At 36.2% G+C, this 18,316-nt stretch overlaps 1 protein-coding gene across 1 annotated transcript in view; it reads left to right on the forward strand.

Moving 5' to 3' along the window:
- Positions 1-9,257: 9,257 nt before the first annotated feature.
- The window catches only part of CALB1 (calbindin 1), a 38,252-nt gene continuing 29,193 nt past the window's right edge, over positions 9,258-18,316 (forward strand). The window contains exons 1-3 of the mRNA XM_072603614.1: positions 9,258-9,601; positions 10,182-10,258; positions 14,900-14,974. Coding sequence (XP_072459715.1) covers positions 9,523-9,601; positions 10,182-10,258; positions 14,900-14,974 — 231 coding nt within the window. The 5' untranslated portion in view covers positions 9,258-9,522. The remainder of the gene's footprint in view (positions 9,602-10,181; positions 10,259-14,899; positions 14,975-18,316) is intronic.

Raw genomic sequence — 18,316 nt, forward strand, 5'->3', positions numbered from 1 at the left:
GCACTATAATCTTCATAACTGAATGGTACAATGTTGCAAGAAAGTAAATGGTCTCCCTGTGGCAGAATCAGTGCACCTGCCTAAGCACCTCACTATTGGTGAAGGACCAATGCTCTGAAGATAGGCTGGGCCATTACATTCTCTAGAAGCAATAACATTTTAAAAACCTCTCTCAGAACTTTCTTTTCTGAATGGAAGCTAGGTGTTCACTGAACCTAGGAAGTTTCCCTCCAGCTTTTCATTTAGCATAGCGAGTGGAAACATGGTAACTTAAATAGACATGGAAATTTGGTAATTGAGTAACAAGAAAATAAGAAATGAGGTTTAGTTACTCCAGTGGGTTGGGTTTTTTTTTGCATACAAATGTCGTCTGTTTTTATGACATTGGAGCATGAACCTATTCACCTTCATGTTATAAGTCATAGAAATGCTAGGATTCTAGTGCTGATTGTAGAAATGCCAATCTTATGGAAAAATCTTTCTCATTCACTCATTCTCCTGCTATCTCCATCTGCCTGCTTCTTTTTTATATACGAGTACTTGCCTAGAGGTAGTAAATGTGAATGAATAGTACACGCTATAGGACTGCTATAAAATTTTAAATAATATTGGTATATAGCTATTTTAGAACAATTATGTAAAAACAAAGTCATAAAAATATTTGCATTCCCATTTTGTAGGTAAGGAAACAAGTACAGAAAGTCAAAGTGACTTGGCCAAAGTCACAAGCTCAGTGGAAAATCCAGGATATCGATTCAGGTCATTAAAGTTTAAGACCAGTGCTCTGTTAACCACCCTCTTCCTAACAAAGTACTTTTTAATAAGGTAAGAGAGATTTTTTTCCCTAAAACCACAACATATACAAATGGATATGTCTTCAAAATATTCACATTTTTATTGGTTTCATAAAATAAGACGTTCTAAGAATGACCCAGAACCAACTTATTAGTAGAGGGATTTATTTGAAATGTCACCCTGAAGAAATCAACCAGAGGGCAGACACACCAGAATCACTTTTTATGAAAACCATTTTTAAAATCAAATATTACGCTGCATTTCAACAATTCTAAAGTATTTAAGGGTAAAATTTTATTCAGTAAAAGTAGGACTATGTAGTAGATAAAAGTGCTAGACCTGGATTCAGGTCTTGTCTCCAATAATTACTAGCATATCTTTCAACCTCCCTGAGACTGAAAATGAAAATAAGATGCCTGTAGTACCTACTCCACAGGGCTGTTCTAGAGAAAGTTCTATGCAAATGACACCAATCATTATTGACATTATTTTATTATTATTTATCATGATTATTATTACTGGGATTAGATATAATAGTTCATTTCATCAAAAAAAAAGCTATTGGAAATTGTAGCAATGCACATTTTTTCTTCAGCAGTTGGTACAACCCAGAGGTCTTCATTTTCTTCACTGATGTGTTACCCACATATTTTCCCAGATCTGTAGTAGGCTAGAAATTATTAGCTTTGTAGTATAGTGTAAAGAGCACTGACTATATTCAGAGGACTTGTGTTCAAATACAACCTATGAGGTTGACTACCTGACTAACCTTAGGCAAATCATTTAACCTCAATTTGTTCATCTGTAAAATGAGGAAATTAGAAAAGAAAGTCACTGAAGTTTCTTTCAGCTTTAGATCTATGCTTTTATTCTGTAATCATTTGCCTCTCTTATTCTCTTTTGGCATTCATCTTGGATGGAACATGTGCTATCCTAGATGTATGAAGATGAGATTACTGGTCAGTAGAGTTGTTTTTTTTTTTTTCCAGGAAGGTTAATGAGTTTATAATTGTCTGCTTAGACTTTCTGATGACCAAAGGCACTTATTTGTGAAATGTCTGACTGCTACATGGGATGTCATTGGTAATCATGAAGTTATTTTCTGGCAGAAGCTAATGAGCCTGCACAGACACAAAACCCACAACCTTGACTTCCTTAGCACTATAGTCTAACCTTCTGAACTGGATAATTCTCTTTTGGTCTCCTAAAGCCTAGCCCTTTCACCATTAAACAAAAGTATTCATTATCAATTTTGAATGATGTCAAAGAACCACCACAAAGTGATTTGGTCTATATACTCACTGACAAAATGAACCCTCTTTTGCCTCTGTGAGAAACAACCAAACACATTAATCTTTATCGGTGATATAAGATGACCCTTTCAGATGATACAGTTGTGCTAATTGAAAGGGGGCAAAAACAAGAACAGTTATGGGAGAACACTGAAAAATTAGCCCCACAGAGAAAAGATATTCAGGGGAAAGATGGCAAAAATGTCCCATTTCCCAGCATCTAACTTAATTGTAACTAACCTGAGAAAAACCCACATCCCTAAAACAGTCTGGTGACTGTGGGGGAAAAATGCATGTTACCGAGCTATGGTTTAGCTGGTAGAAATATTGTTTTTGGTTTATCCCCATAAGACAGAGTTGAGGCATCTCCCTGAAGAGATCCTGATTTGGAACAGTGGAGAAGCTCCTAAGAGGTCAGGAAAGTTCAAAAAAGCTGATCACAGAGCAGAGTTGATCTTAGGTCTGGTTTAGGAAGATACCTCAGAGCTTTCCATACCACAGGCTTCTTGAAGTAATGAATTGGGGAAGGAAAGGCTTTTTACCTTTCCCTGCACTGCCACCTATTCTAGACTGATAGTGGACTGAAAGATGGAAACTCCTCAGAGCCAATCCAAGGATGTAAATTGTTACATCGAGTGGTTATCTGGGAGAGGAAATGGGAAAGATACAGGGGGAAAATTTAAGTTATGTAAAAAAATAACAAAAAATATCAATAAAAGCTTATTTTCTAAGAGTTAATGGAGTTCTTGGCTGATTTGTCAATCAAGGAGAAAGAACATTAGTTGGGGGGAAGTAGATGTTCTGGAGTCAGAGGACTTGGGTACAAATCTTACTTCTGTATCCTTGGAAAAGTCATTCACCTCTCTGTTCCTCAATTTCCTTAACAGTAAAATGAGGGGGTTTAGACTATATTGCCTCTAAGATCCCTACTTGTTCTAAATCTATGATCCTTGAACAACTGTAGCTAACATTTATACAGTTACAGTTTACAAAGTGCTTTATATGCCTCCTGTGAGATTCACAACAAATCTGGGTGTTAGCTAGCACTGATACTATCACCATTTTGTAGGTGAAGAAACTTAAGAATCAGCACAACTAAGTGATTATTCATTGTTACACAGATAACCAAAGTCAGTGTCCTGCTGATAACAAATCCAGCTTTCTAACCACTAGGCCACCCAGATGGTGGAAGTGAATTAATAGCTCCAAACGACTTGACTCAACATCAATATTATTTTAAGTGTAATCTCTGCAACATTTTCCAAATCGGGGAAGTGACATGATATTTTTAACCATCCCGTGCTTATTGCTGCCACAAAAATCTTTCTTTTTTACAGCGATAGTCTCTTGTTAATGCTATGTAGCTACAAAGCATGGAATGCCGTGATCTCAGCAGAATCAGAATTTCCAGTGACCCAAAATCAAGGGGAAGATGCATGGTGGATGGAAGTAGGGATGGCCGTATTACCAAAACTGACTTGCATCATTAGAAAAATATATGGTCAAATATACATATGACTGGAAATGAAAACATTTTACGATGTAATGAGAGCCAGGGATGATAGAGGGGCAATTCAAATTCTGTTCTACAATGAAGAACAAGCCAGTGGGCATTTAGGTGGTACAGAGTATAGAGTACTGAACTTGGAGTCAAGAAGACCTGAATTCAAATCCTGCCTTGGACACAACTTAAATAACTGGGCAGTTATTTAACTTCTGTCAGCCTAAGTTTTCTTACCTGTACAATGGGGCTACAACAGCCCCTATTTCACAGGGCTATTGTAAGGATCAAATGAGAAAATATATGTAAAGCGCTTTACAAACCTGAAAAGGTTATATAAACACTACCTATTCTAGTTATGATTTGGCTATCTATCCTACCCTTCCTGCCCCTCTCTACCCAGGCATTTGGCCTACAGCAGCACTAGACATCATCACTTATTAATTCAACTTTGGGGTTGTCCAATCTGATGCTTTGAAAGTAAGTAAATCAATCATCACTTTGTCCCCAAGCCTCAGACTAAGGTCGTTTCCCACCTAACTTCTATTCCTTGCCACTAATTGTTACTCTACCTGGCCACCAAACAAGGCTAAGGGCCTTTATAACACAGGCTTCATGAAAGGCAGTGAGGCATGGTGCAGAGGCAGTCAGTCTAAAAGCCAAGACCAGGGTTCAAGTCCTGCCTTTCACATATATTGGCTATGTGACCCTGGGCAGATCAGTTAACTTTTCAGGGCTCTAAGCAACTCTCTAAGAACCACAAAGAAGGTACCAATTTGTATTGGTCAAAGGAGTTTCCTTACCTGGGGGATTCCTTTACCAATGAAATCACAGGTCTAGGCCCCATCCCAATCTACCTTTTTGACTGGGAAGGGTATGAAAATTTGATGACCTATGGTTAGCAAACTTACTCTTGTGTACATGTGCCTTATGATTCAAAGTAATAGGTTTCCTAGGCAAAAGTTACCCTTTTAGGCTGCTACCTACCTTCTCCTTCATACTCTTCCATTATCAGTCTTACCCCTCCTATCTACTTGACAACACCCACTCTACTATGTATTTGCTTGATGTCATTGCCTTTAGGACCTTACTTCTTCAATCATCCCTTCTCCCTCATTAATTTGCAGTCACCCCTTACTTACATTTCTCTATTATTTTATTATTTTTTGTAAGGCAGTCAGGGTGAAGTGATTTGCCCAGGGTCACACATCTAGCAAGTGTCATGTCTGAGACTGAACTTGAACTCAGGTCCTCCTGACTCCCAGACCAGTGGCCTACTCACCTGCCCCACCTCTGTTACTTTAAGAAAAAAAAAACTTGATTCTACCATCCTCTCAAACTATCATCATTTTCCTCCTTTTCAAAACCAGATTTCTAAGAGAAAAAAACTATTTACACTACTTGCTTCTATTTTATACCACTCACATTTCAAATCTCTTGAAAACAGGCTTCAAATTGCACGTGTCCATGCATGCACACATACACACACACACACACACACACATACACACATGCATGACCAAAAATATTCAAAGATCACCAATGATCTCAATATTGCCAAATTCAATTGTCTTTTCATCTCCTCATTCTAATTTCATTGTAGAATTTTACACTGTAAGCCACCTCCTTCTTCTGTGCACTCTCTCCTCCTTGGTTTTCATGACACTTTTGACCTTAAAGGGGTTCTATTCCTTCCTGGCAAACCAATTATCTCAGTCTGTTTTATAGGCTCATCATCCTTGTGGTGCCTCCAGGTGTGAATGTACCTCAGTGTACTCTCTCTTTGGCCCTCTAAAAGACGGCCTTTCTCTGTCTACACTCTCATCAATCATCTGGTCTCATGAATTCAATTATCATTTCTACACAAATGACTCACCTAGCTGCATATCTAGCCTATATCTTTCTCTTGAATTCTAATCTACCTCTCCAACTGCCTGTTGAATGGAGATCTCAACTTGGAGGCCTCCAAAGCATTTCAAACTCTTCTATGGTTCCTCTGTGAATAGTTTGTGGAAATACATGGACAAAAATAGCACAAGATGAGAAGTTGTACAAAGGTTTTGAGCTGCACCATGGAAGGCAGTGCCCACAGCAATTACATAACAAATCTTTTAAAGTATCAGTCTAAACCTGACCTCAATTACTATGGCTATGCAAGGGTCAAGAAATTCAGCAAGAATTCCTTCCAAATCAGAAATGATTAATCTTCATTGAATTTAGAATGCAGACCACATGATGAAGCAAATAGCAAGATTTTGTTATGGTTTTATATTCATACAAATTACTTTTCCCATTTTCAGTCATTCATTACATATATTGTACATTACAATTTCAAGGAATTGTGTTTGGTACTATAAGGGATTAACAAATGAATAATACAGACTGCTTGTTCTAAAGGAGCTCTGGTCTAATACTGAGGATAAACACATATTTTAAAAAACTATTATATAAGTTAGAATATAACAGGTGCCATGAAAGAGGCACACAAAAGTTCCACAAGGCATAGGAAGACTGTGATTGAACTATCATTGAATTATCAAGTGTAAATGAGGCAGAAAATAGTTCCAACAAGGGAGAGGTCACAATAAACTAGGAAGCAGGGAAAGCTTTTTCAAAGTGGTGACAGAAATAAAAATGGGAAGATGTATTCAAAGAATAGAATGGTTTAGTTTGGTCAGAATTTAGGACATTTTATACACACACACACACACACACACACACATATACATATATGAATGAATGAATGAATGAATGAATGAATGAATGAATGAATGAATGAAAGTCATCGAGATATGGGAGAAGTTAAAGATGGATCTTGAATTCCAAGCTAAAAAATTTAATGTCTTTTAGGAGACACTAGAGAACCCCTGAAGGTGTTAAACAGTTGAGTGGCATAATCATATTGGTGCTTTAGGAATATTATTCTGGCAGTTCTATGTATAGCCTTGAATTGAGGGAAAGAGTCTGCAGTTAGAAAGCCATTTCAATATTGCCAAGTTAAGGTGACTTAATAAGTTTTTTTTAAAAATTTTCCATGTTACCAACTAGGTTTAGTCATGTTTCCCAGAAACAGAAACTGATGGGTCCTACTGCTTTTACTCCAGAAAAATGATAGGGGTTAGTGACAATATCAAATCAATATTGGCAAGATTTGACACTTCATTTGTAACTGTGCCATGCCTTGCCTCATTGTAATTAGAGATGGTTTCAAAAGGTGACAGAAAGAAATAACTAATTGGTCTCCTACTTTCAAAGGAATCACTAGCAACAAATGTCATAGCAGTGGTGATTTCTTTTATAATTTTTTTAAAATAATAATTTACTTTCTAAGCATTTGCCTTTGTGGGAATTCGTCTTTTCCCTATTGGTAACTTAAAATTTCCTGAAATTTCCCTTGAGAGCATTCTTATGAATGGAGTTTTCCAACTATAACTCCACTCTTATCTTCAATAACCAAATATTTATCAATGAAATAATCATTTTCCTACTATGTTCAATGCACTGTTTTTGGCACTGAGGAACATAGTTCCCACCTTCAAGGAATTTTCAATCTACTAAGGGAATTAAGATTAATATATCAAGAAATATGATACAAAATGGAATTTTAGGAAAATAACAGAAGCACACACAATGCATTGTGATAATTCTGATCAAGAAAAAAATGAGGCCTTGGAGATGTCAGGGAAAGCTTCATGTAGAAGGTGACTTTAGTTTTTATACTTATAATACTTAAACTTGTTCTTGAAAGGTGGGCAGAGAGTTTCAATAGATGAAGACTAAAAAAGAAGGATATTATAAGTATAAGAAACAGTATAATAAAAGGGTATAAAGGTTGAGATAGACCTGGAATAGTTTGTCTGGAGCTAGAAAAGTAAAGGAGTATAGTATGATGTAATGTTGAAAAGCCATTATGACACTTGGCCATTTCCAAACCATGTCATCTGCATACTGGCCATCCTCCTTCTCCCCTTCCCACTGCAACCTGAACTTAACCCCTAGACTTTTGCTTCTGATAAATGAGTTTTTACCTTATTTTACCCAGAACTAAGGCACCATGCCACTTCCAAACCATATCCAACCCCCTTACCAGTTTCCCTTTATATGCTTACTTCTTAGCTCTTGGAGGGCAGAGACTTCTGTTTTGTCACATCCAAACTTATCACAGTGCCTGGCACATCATCAATGCTTTTTAAAATGTTTTTTCATTCATTAATTTGGAAGGAAACTGCTACTAGATTGTGGAAGATCTTCTAGATTATATCAGACTGAGGAATTAGCCTTTAATGAAGAAATCATGACCTATACAAACTATATGAAAAAATCACAGGAAACTCTGTCAACAGTACTACTACTTATAATAGCTGACTGATATGACCTTTATGGTTTGTAATGTTTATGTACATTATCCCATTTGATCCTCATAACAACCCTGTAAAGTAAGGCCTACAGATATTACTATTCCCATTTTACAGATAAAGAAGTGAGTGTGAAAAAAGGTTAAATTGTTTGCCCAGAATCACATGGATAGCAAGTATCTGGAGCAATTCTTGAACTCAAGTCTTCTTCAATCACCTATTCCACAAAGAGACGAAAAGGCCATTAACCACCTCTGTCAAATTAACTGTTTTCCAAATCACTACTTCACTTTGTAACATACAGACAAAGACAGACTGTATGATGGGGTGGAACATAGCTCTAGACTTAGAATCAGTGGACTTGGGTTTGCAATCTTCATTCATACTAGCTATGTTACTCTGAACAAGTCATTGACCCCCCCCCCCCCCTTGGGTCTATTCCTTCATTCTTCAAATGAGGATGTAATAATACTTGTGTTACCTACAGTGTTTTATGAGACAGGGTTATGTAAATCTTAAAAAGTGCTAGAGAAGAGTGAGCCATTCCTAACAGTGCATAGTCATGATTTAATTACTTCTTTTGACCACTTAACCTTTTCTACTTGAAATGTGAATGTGTTTTAATAATAATTCTTATTATTAAAACTATTTTAATATTGGTGGATGGTCATGTTTTCTATTTTTCTAACATTCTTAACCAGTAGAATAGTGGGTAGAGTACAAGTCTTAGAAGAAGGAAGACCTAGGTTCAAGTCTAGCATCTTCAATATGCCAGCTGTGTGGTTGTGGATTAGTTGCTTAAGCTTTCGGTGAAATGAACAACTCTCTAAGACAATAAGTTCAAGATGGAGTTTCCAGTCAGTCGATAAACGTGTACTAAGCACCTACAATTCGCCAGACACTGTGATAAATGCTGGGGAGTTCTCTAAACTATTGAAATCACTGGTCTAGACCAAATAATCACAACAACAAAACTCCTGACCAATTTCCTTTTTTAAAAAATTTTTTTTAAAATGAGTACTTTTATCAGATAATTTTATTTTGCATGCATTAATGAATTTTAGTAGTGGTTTTTCGGCAGAGGAAAGTCAAGAAGACGAAAGACCAAATTCTCTGAGCCTGGCCTTCAGGAAGGGTCTCCCACCACCTGATGATTCCTGTCACACCAAGCACGCAGCTTTTCTTCAATGTGAAGAAAAGGAAGCAAACTGGAGGGGAGGGGAGAGACAGGAGGGAACAAGAGGCGGGGACACGAGGGGAGAGGGATGGATAGAAGGCAAAAGGAGGCGTGGCTGGGCTTGAAGCTGTCCTGATAAATTCTGAGAGCGGTGAGGAGTTGAGAGTGCTGGATCACGAGCAGAACGACTTGAGCAGCACCGTGGACAGCGCTGGGCAGTTCCAGGATCCAGTGCTCTTATAGCCACTTGCTTTTTCACTCACCAACCCACACAAACACGCGCACACGCACACACACACACACACACACACACACACACACACACACACTCCGTCTCTTATACACACTCGTTTACCACACACATACACATACACACTGGCACACACAGAGATCACCGATACAATGGCAGAGTCCCACCTGCAAGCATCCCTGATCACAGCCTCACAGTTTTTCGAGATCTGGCTCCATTTCGACGTTGATGGTGACTATCTTTTTTTGTTAGTTTTTTATTGTCCCAAGTTGCTCCCTCGCCCCATGATGTGCAGTTGTCTTTTCTGTAACTTCATCACCACCACTGGTGGCTGTACAAACAGCCCAAAAGTTTGTGCTGTTTTTCTATGAGGGGGTGTGTGGATGTGGTTGTTTTAATGTAATTGCAAAACTTTTGCCTTTACAAGATCTTTGCTGGGGTTTGGGGGCGGGGGAAAATCTGCTCTGAAGAGATCCTTTATCTTGGGGAGTAGGTTGCTATGCTCTCTGCGAGCTGTGTGGTTGAATCAGAGATTCAATCCATTTTGCCCCACTTATATGGATCAAAGTTTAAATACCTTCTGCCTTACGGCTGAGAAATACTCTGCTTGTCCTTAACTGCCTTTAAGAGCTATAATTGTGCCCTAATGTCTCGGTTGCTTGTAAATACGGGGACTGAAAATGTTCTTTCTGACCAACGCACGCCCGCGCACTTCACTTCACCTCCCGCCCGCAACCCACACACACAAAATTAACCCAAGAGTTGAAGGAAAAACTCAAGAGTACCAGCGAATTGTCTTTGTTGCTTGCAGGAAGTGGTTACCTGGAAGGTAAGGAGCTGCAGAACTTGATCCAGGAGCTGCAGCAGGCGCGGAAGAAGGCTGGATTGGTAGGTTCGGTTCTTTAAGGTCTGGGGGTTGTTTTTGTTGTGTAGGGATTCTTTCCTTCGTCTGTTTAAAAGTCCGTGACATTTCTTTTAAAAATAAATTAAGTCTTTCGCCACTGTAGGGGGGAAAATGCATCTGCATGTTCTTCTGAAAGACGAGTGGTAGAAGCTTATTTTTCAACTAATTTTACACCTAAAGGTTTCTTCACTATTTGAAAACATGATGTTTTCCAAATACCTTCAAAAAAAATAATAAATCACTTCGTAGAAGATAAAAAGCTATTAGCTGAAATGTGGGTGCTTTAAAATCATGTACCTTGAACTTGTGATGCAAAAGCCTCAAGGGGAAGAGCTGCTGGTTTCAGATCCTTTTGCACATCAGTACCTGTAATAGCGAGTTAGCTGGCTGAGCTTATCTTTAACTCTGCTTTCTTAGTGGAAAGTGAAGGGGGCAGAAATCTGTTTCTGCCCCTTGGTGGTCAGGAAATAGATCTGCAGGTTTTTCTATGTGGCAATAGGTACTGTTTCTTGTGTTCAAATGGGAAAGGGGTGGGGGGGTAGGGACATGGTCCTCGACAGGAGGAAAAACTGAGCAATAAGTGAATGAAACAATGAATGAAAATTTAGTTTGAAAAGGTCCTCGTATCTCTTTGTAAGACAATAATCCAAAAGTTAGAAGTATGAGAAATGAGAGTTACAAGACTCAGAAAGTGACATTATGTTTGTCGGTATCAATAATAGCATTTAGAAAATCACCAGTGAATGCTCATGCTTAAAATAAGTTATTAAACAAATGAGGAATTATTTTTGTTACCTAGACAACACTTGAAGGAGGAAGGGGGACACAACCAGAATCCAACTAGAATGTGCCTTCCTATGTAAAGAAATATTCTTAAATATAAAGGAGGTAGTTACGTAAAGAAAAAAATAGGTTATACATTTCACTAATATATTGGGATTTATATAAGGCTGCATTTCAGTAGGAAAAGCTATTTGAAATAATTAATTTACATTTATATGTGAATGACTCTTTGCAATTTCAACATGGCTTTTTTTTTAATCTCCAATCCCTACTTCCTAACTGCAAATATATGACATAAATCTACACATGACGTATATTACTTTACATCAGTCCCTTGAAGGTCTTCACCATGAAATGATGATTGTGGAAGTCATTGGTCAACTGCGTTTGATATCATATAGCACTATAAAGGACTATGTTACCCAGATATGACATTACTCAAAACTTGAAGATAATTTTTTTCTCTGTTACGTTTTTGTCATCCTGTCAAAAAAAGAGGCCAAAAGAAATCTGATAAATTATCATGTGAATAAATCCATCAAAATGCTCCATTGCAACTCAGCATATCTTTGGCATTTATCTCTACAGTAATGAAAACTGTTCTGTTCTTCATTTAAAAAAATATATACTTAAAATTAACCAGTTGTTAAAATTCAGTTTTGCTACAACCTCTAAGAATGAGAATATTTGAGTTAATTATGTAAAAGATTGATGTCCTGGAATATGCACATAAATAAATCTGCAGTTTTTACAAAGAAACCAGATTTTCTAGAAACAAACGCAATGCTTTAAAACTCATCTTTGCCTCCTAGAAATTCAAATATTCACCAAGTACTATAAAAAAAATGCTTGCAGATTATTCTTGCTTTGCTCCCACTATAACATTTATATCTTTTTATAGATTGCTCCTGTATACTATATTATATTTTGCAAATGGTTAGTGCTTATTTTCCCCCCTTTATCATGACTATGTTTCTGGAATGCTCTACTAAAACAAGTAATCCCACAATAATAAACTTGAGTACTGCCAAGAAATCATCTGAAGTTGTCAGATATCCTGATCCCTGGGCTTTTTTCTGGATTATAGATCTACATTATTGGATATTTCAGAGCTAAATAATTTTTCTGGATGTGAAAGCTCACATTCATCAGAAGCTTCACTGAATTCTGCTTTTTAAAATTTCATGTTCTTTTCTACGATGGAAAGGCTGGAAGACTCAACCTGAAAACTAGAGTCCTATACCTATCCTGTGTTCAGACATAAAAGGTTGCAGAATCTGAAAATAGGCTTTTTATAATACTCATGAACTCTTAGCTGCTTTATTTGTGTTAAATATGATATAAAGTCAAATATAATAACCAAGTAAATGTCTTAAGTTTAGTGTTTCATGCCAAAACTGGCACTTAGGTAATGTTTTAATAGAATTTATGATTCGGTTATAATGATAAATTTTCAGTGTATTATTGCCCTGGACTGTATACTCTGTAAAACATTTATTTGGCTGTAATCTTTGTCCAATGAGTTCACATTCTTAATTACAAAACTGTTGCTAAAAATCATTGGTTCCTAATTCTGTTTTCCCAAATGCTAATTTAACATCTATGGCTCTGGGGAAATTAAATTTGCAAATTAGATTCTATCAAAAATTAAGAGTTCTATATTGCCAGTATTCCTCCTCTGTGAGCTTTCTCATTTAACTTTTTGACATTTTTCTTTCATGTAAATTTAAATAATTGCAAATTGTTTCTTATTGGTAGTTTATACAGCTGAAATAATGTGTTCGGTTTCAAATTGCTTTGTTACCTCACTTCTACTGAAAGAGATATATACTGAATCAAAATTGACTTTGTGACACTACCAATGCAATAATAATAATTAGCCTCAATATGGAACTTTTAAAATTATATTAACGTATTGGTTTCCCCATCAAACTGGGTAAAAGGTAAGTCATACTACAGTCATCTCATTTATCAGAAAACTGAAGCCTAATTGATTTTCTCAAGGCCACAGAGTAAGATATTAGTACATGGTGGCCTATTTAAAATGGGCTTCCATTAGGGAAATAAGGTTTATTTGGCCCTAGTTAACCACATAAGTGGGCCATGTTATAGAACAATATTTACAAAGTCAGCTTCTTAGCTTCTAGCCTATATTCAGACTATGAGAAGACTGTGTATAACTTTAGCACTGGAGAGCTAACACAACTTATGGTACAGATGGAAAGACCAAACCAAAACATGACCAAACAAATTAGATTTATTGTTCCTCAACCAACTGATAGGATTACAGATTTAAATTTAGAGCTGCAAGAGATATTGAGATCAGCTACTCAAACTCCCCTAATTTTACAGATAAGGAAATTAAGGTTCAGGTCATTTGCCCAAGATCACATATGGAGGAAGTGGCAGAATTAAGATTTAAACCCAGATTCTCTGACACAAATTCAACCCTGCTCTATGCTCATATTTATTAATACACATAAAATAGGGAATGTCATAGCAAGATAAGTTGAAAACAAATGAACATTGGAAAGCATGTCTTGAAGTTATGTTGCTAGGCAAAGTTCTGAGAGCGAAATGCTATCAGCAAGTTGCAAAAAAGTTGCCCCAGATCTCGGCTATGGTCTGTCTCAGATGAGCTTAGTCGTTAAGTATTTTTGGTTCAGGCACGTAGTCCTCTTACATAAAAATAAATAGTCTCCCTTTATGGCTTCCTTCTTGCTACAAACATCCTAACTTTGTTTCAAAGAGGAATTTTTCTTTAACTTTCTAATTTCTCCCAAGTTTAAAAAAAATATTAATGATATCAACATTTTAAATAAGCTATACATTTATATCTGATAAGCTGACAAGATTACATAGTGGAGTTAAAGATGGATGTATTCATAGAAGAATAAGCAACAGAAATATCATAGAGATTGAACATAGACAAACTCTTAAGCATCATTTTGTCCAAATCTTCTATGTTAGGGGCTAAAAAGATTGAGGCTCCAAAGAGATAAAGTGACTTACCCACGGTTACACAGGTAACAAATAGTAGAGTCAGTATTCAAAACTTCTGGTTCAAATCTAATTCCACATATGCATTGTCTCTAAGCACATTAGCAATGTGTATTTCCTATTTAAATGTGCTGAATAGCTTAGAATAGGCAGTGTAGTGGTGGAAAGAATGTTGAACTTGAAACCAGTTCATGAGTTCAGTTCTCACCTCTGGCAATTACTAGTTGTGTAACCACGGACAAGTAACTCAAGTTAGATTCCATGCCTGTACAAGGGTATAACTGTATTTGAAATTGGGTTGTTGTGACCATCAAATGAAGATAGTATATAAAACATCAGCTAGTGTTGGAATCAATATTTTTAAATTTTCAAAACTAAGAATGGTAGAGAAATCTGAGAAACATATTTGAAATTGGCAGTCATAACTGTAACCTTTTTGTTTGTTTATTTGGACCTGTGATTTTATCAACATGGGGAAATCATTATACTAGCCATCTTATCTGTAATTTACTATTTGAGAAAGTTGCATCCAGCCTTGAGTTTAAATGAATTTACCAAATTACACTTTTGAATTGCTTTTCATTATAACCAGTATGTGTCAGAACTTGAGCCCAACTATTCCTGACTCCAAGGCCAGTCCTCTATTAATCATACTACATTGTCTTCCCATATTACCTTTGAAATCTGTAATAATTCTACATCAGCCCACTGTTTTCCACTTCCAAGAGCATATTTAATAAAACACATAAATACTGTCAGTTTTAGGTTTTTTGTGGCACATCATGAACATTAAAGCATAAAGCAGTTGTGAATTTCTAATGAATCCTTTTGACCATGTTTAGGATTTGTCACCTGAAATGAAAACTTTTGTGGATCAATATGGGCAGAATGATGATGGAAAAATAGGAATGGTAGAGGTAAGTCAACTTGTTTGTGCATTTCTCTGAAAGACAGTTATAACAAATGTGTTTCATTAGGTAGTCAAAACTGTCAAATATGATGTGTGGTATTCCTCCCCCATGCCATACACACATATGATTTCTGAGTAGATTAACTTTTCCCTTAAAATAAAATATCTACTGAAAAAAAAACTTGGAATCATAGAACTGGAAGGAGTCTATACAGTTTCTTTAGTTCAACTGTTTCACTTAAGAGTAATTCAGATAGGCTTAGTATATTGTCTAATTTCAAATAACCAGTTTGTAGATCTTACATTATGACCCAAGTCTCTTGGCCCTCAAGTCCAATGATCTTCCCATTAAACCATGCTGCCTTATTAATCCTTCATCCACAATGAGGACTCATGTATAGGTTTCAATTCTTTCTTACTGGCATTAAATACAACAGATCTTTCCCTGCTGTAAAGAGAAACCTTTCTTACACATTGTCTGTAACAATGTCACTATGGAGGGCTATGTCGTGGCTTCTAGAATTCAGGCAGTTGACCTGACCTCAGGAAGAAAAGAGGTACCTTTTGTCAACTATCTGAATTTTTTATGATTTCAAGTGGTAACAGTTTCTATAGAATCTCTAAAAAATTAAAATTGTGAGCAGCAAATCTTACCTTCTGACTCTTATTGAGTGTGACTTCCTTGTGAACAAGACTTTGAAACGCACTTTGACTTCTTGGGTTTAGGCAGCAGGCCTTTATTTTTCTCTCTTTGCTAGATCGGTATCCTATTTTTCTTGTCTCTTTCATGACTCTTAAAGAAATCCAGGGCATGATTTCTCATCCAAGGGACAGACATTAAAAGGTCCCTGTGAAACACAAGCATAGATACATTTTTCTTATTTTTTAAGTGAAATATCCTGGACTCTGAAGAATACTTAATAAGGGCATACCTTTCACTCAGTAGGTTGAAATAGCTTTAGTGAGATCAATCACACATGAAATATACTATAAAAAAAGAGGAAATCACCATAAATAGAATGTAGGTACAGAATACTATTATTATCATCACTGTAATTAAATTTTTCCCTAGGGCATATGCTTCTCTTTATGCCCACGTGTAGCTCATTACTAGATGAATAGATAAATTAATAGTAATGGGACTTACATTGACATTGAGGCCAATGAATCTGGAAATGAAATGATCTCAGATAAGAAAATTACTTTAAAATGAACATAAATGAGATGGGTAAAATTGAGTCATTCAAAATTAGCTGGAAATCTTGAAATTAGGAAAACTATAGATGTGGCTATTTCAGAGTTTGACATACTTTATAATTCTAAAAGAGGAAGAAAGCCTGTCATGTTATACTTAATATATTCCATCCTGAAGAATTCCAGGGTTCTGAGCTATTATTTCTATCTTCTAACTTAGTCAGTGGCACTAGGTTGAACAGAATATGTAAAAATAATTTCCTTGGTTCTCTAGATTTCGTATGTATACATATATATATGTATGTATATGTATATGTGTATATGTATATGTGTATATATGTATATATACACATACACACACAAGTATTTCCTATATTATCATATATGTGTAGTATGTATATATGTATGTAAAATTAAAAGCTAGATAGATCTGCATGGAGGCAAGGTTTCAAATGTTTAATCTGATCCATTGGTCATGCTCCCTAACATTGAGCTTATTCACGGAATGGTTTAGGGTTTTTATTGGGTGAATGGCAAAAGTCACTTGGCAGGTGTGTCAGGTATTGCATAGAAGAAGATGCAGTAACTAGAGAATGGAGCCATTTGAGAAAAGAGAAAGTTTGCCTGCCTACAGGAAGGGAATAGAAAGCAAAGAAATGGAGGAAGTTAATGTCTTTGGCAGCTAGGTAATGAGGTGAACTGAGTGCTGAACTTGGAGACAAAAGTCTTGCCTCAGATACTAACTAGCTGTATGACACTAAACAAGTCACCTAGCTTTTCTCAATCTCTGTTTTCTTATCTGTAAAATGAGGGTAATAATAGAACCTACCTCTCAGAGTTATTGAAAGGATCAAAGGAGATATCACCCATGTATAAATATTAGATGGTATTATTATTAGGGCAGCTAGGTGGCTCAGTAGATAGAACACAGGACCTGAGTTCAAATCCAGTCTGCAGTCACTTACTAGCTCTGTGACCCTCAGTTTCCTTATCTGTAAAATGAGCTGGAGAAGGAAATGGCAAACCACTCCAGTATCTTTGCCAAGAAAATCTCACTTGGGGTCACAGACAGTCTGACAACAACAGAAACAACAAAAATTATTAACATAGGTGGGTTTTGACCAATTCGTGATTTTCAATTTAAAATACCATTTTAAATATAAGATTTCAGGTTTCCTGACCCTTAATACAATATTTACTTTTCACTCTATTCTGCAGACTGTTATTTGTTTTAAAACCCCCCTTCTCAATGAAACTTTATTATACCACAATTGCAATATATCAGTAATTTATTTTATTAAAGCTTCTTAAAATATAATTAGGTGCTTTATGAAAGAGGGACTTGATCTGAGCTTTGAAGCCAGTATTTAAATAGATAAAAGAGGATAAGGAAAAAGGAAAGGGCATGCCAAGCTTGCTAAGATATATGGAAAGGGGGAAGAAGAAGAAGAAGAAAATAAGCATTTATATAAAGCCTACTTTGTGCCAGTCTCTTTGCCTAATGCTTTATAAATATTTTTCTCCTTTGATCCTGCAACCCTGCAGAGTAGGTGCTTTTATCCCCATTTTTCAGTTGAAGAAAATGAGGCAAACAGAGACTAACTTGCCTCTGGTCCTATAACTAGTGTCTGAGGCCAAATTTGAACTCTGGTCTTCCTGACTCCAGGCCCAGATCTATATATAATGTTGGAAGAATAATGATGAATCCTGCATAATTCTAATAGAGATGTGTTAAGAAATGATAAGGTTGAAAAGAAAAGGTGAGGTAAGATTTTAAAGGGTCTTAAATGTCAGGATGGCGAGTTTAGCTTTCATCCTGCAGAAATTAAGCCATTTAAGCTTTGTAATCAAAGAAATGATACTACATCATAGAATCATAAAATTTTAGACTTGAAAGAGACCTTAAAGAATATCCTACCCCAATACCTTCATTTTACAGATGAGGAAATAAAAACAAAAGGAGGCTAAATGACTTACCCAAAGTCTCATAGCTGGATATTGGGAACAACTGAACTAAAACCCAGGTTTTTTGATTCTTAGTAATATTTTTTCCACTACAACTTTGTATACATATGATTTTTTTAAAAAATTAGTCTGGTAGTAGTGTTCAAGATAGTTTGGAAGACTAAAGACCAGAGTCAGAGAGAACAATTAG

The sequence above is a fragment of the Notamacropus eugenii genome, chromosome 4 (genome assembly GCF_028372415.1).
Source record: "Notamacropus eugenii isolate mMacEug1 chromosome 4, mMacEug1.pri_v2, whole genome shotgun sequence".
Taxonomy (NCBI): domain Eukaryota; kingdom Metazoa; phylum Chordata; class Mammalia; order Diprotodontia; family Macropodidae; genus Notamacropus; species Notamacropus eugenii.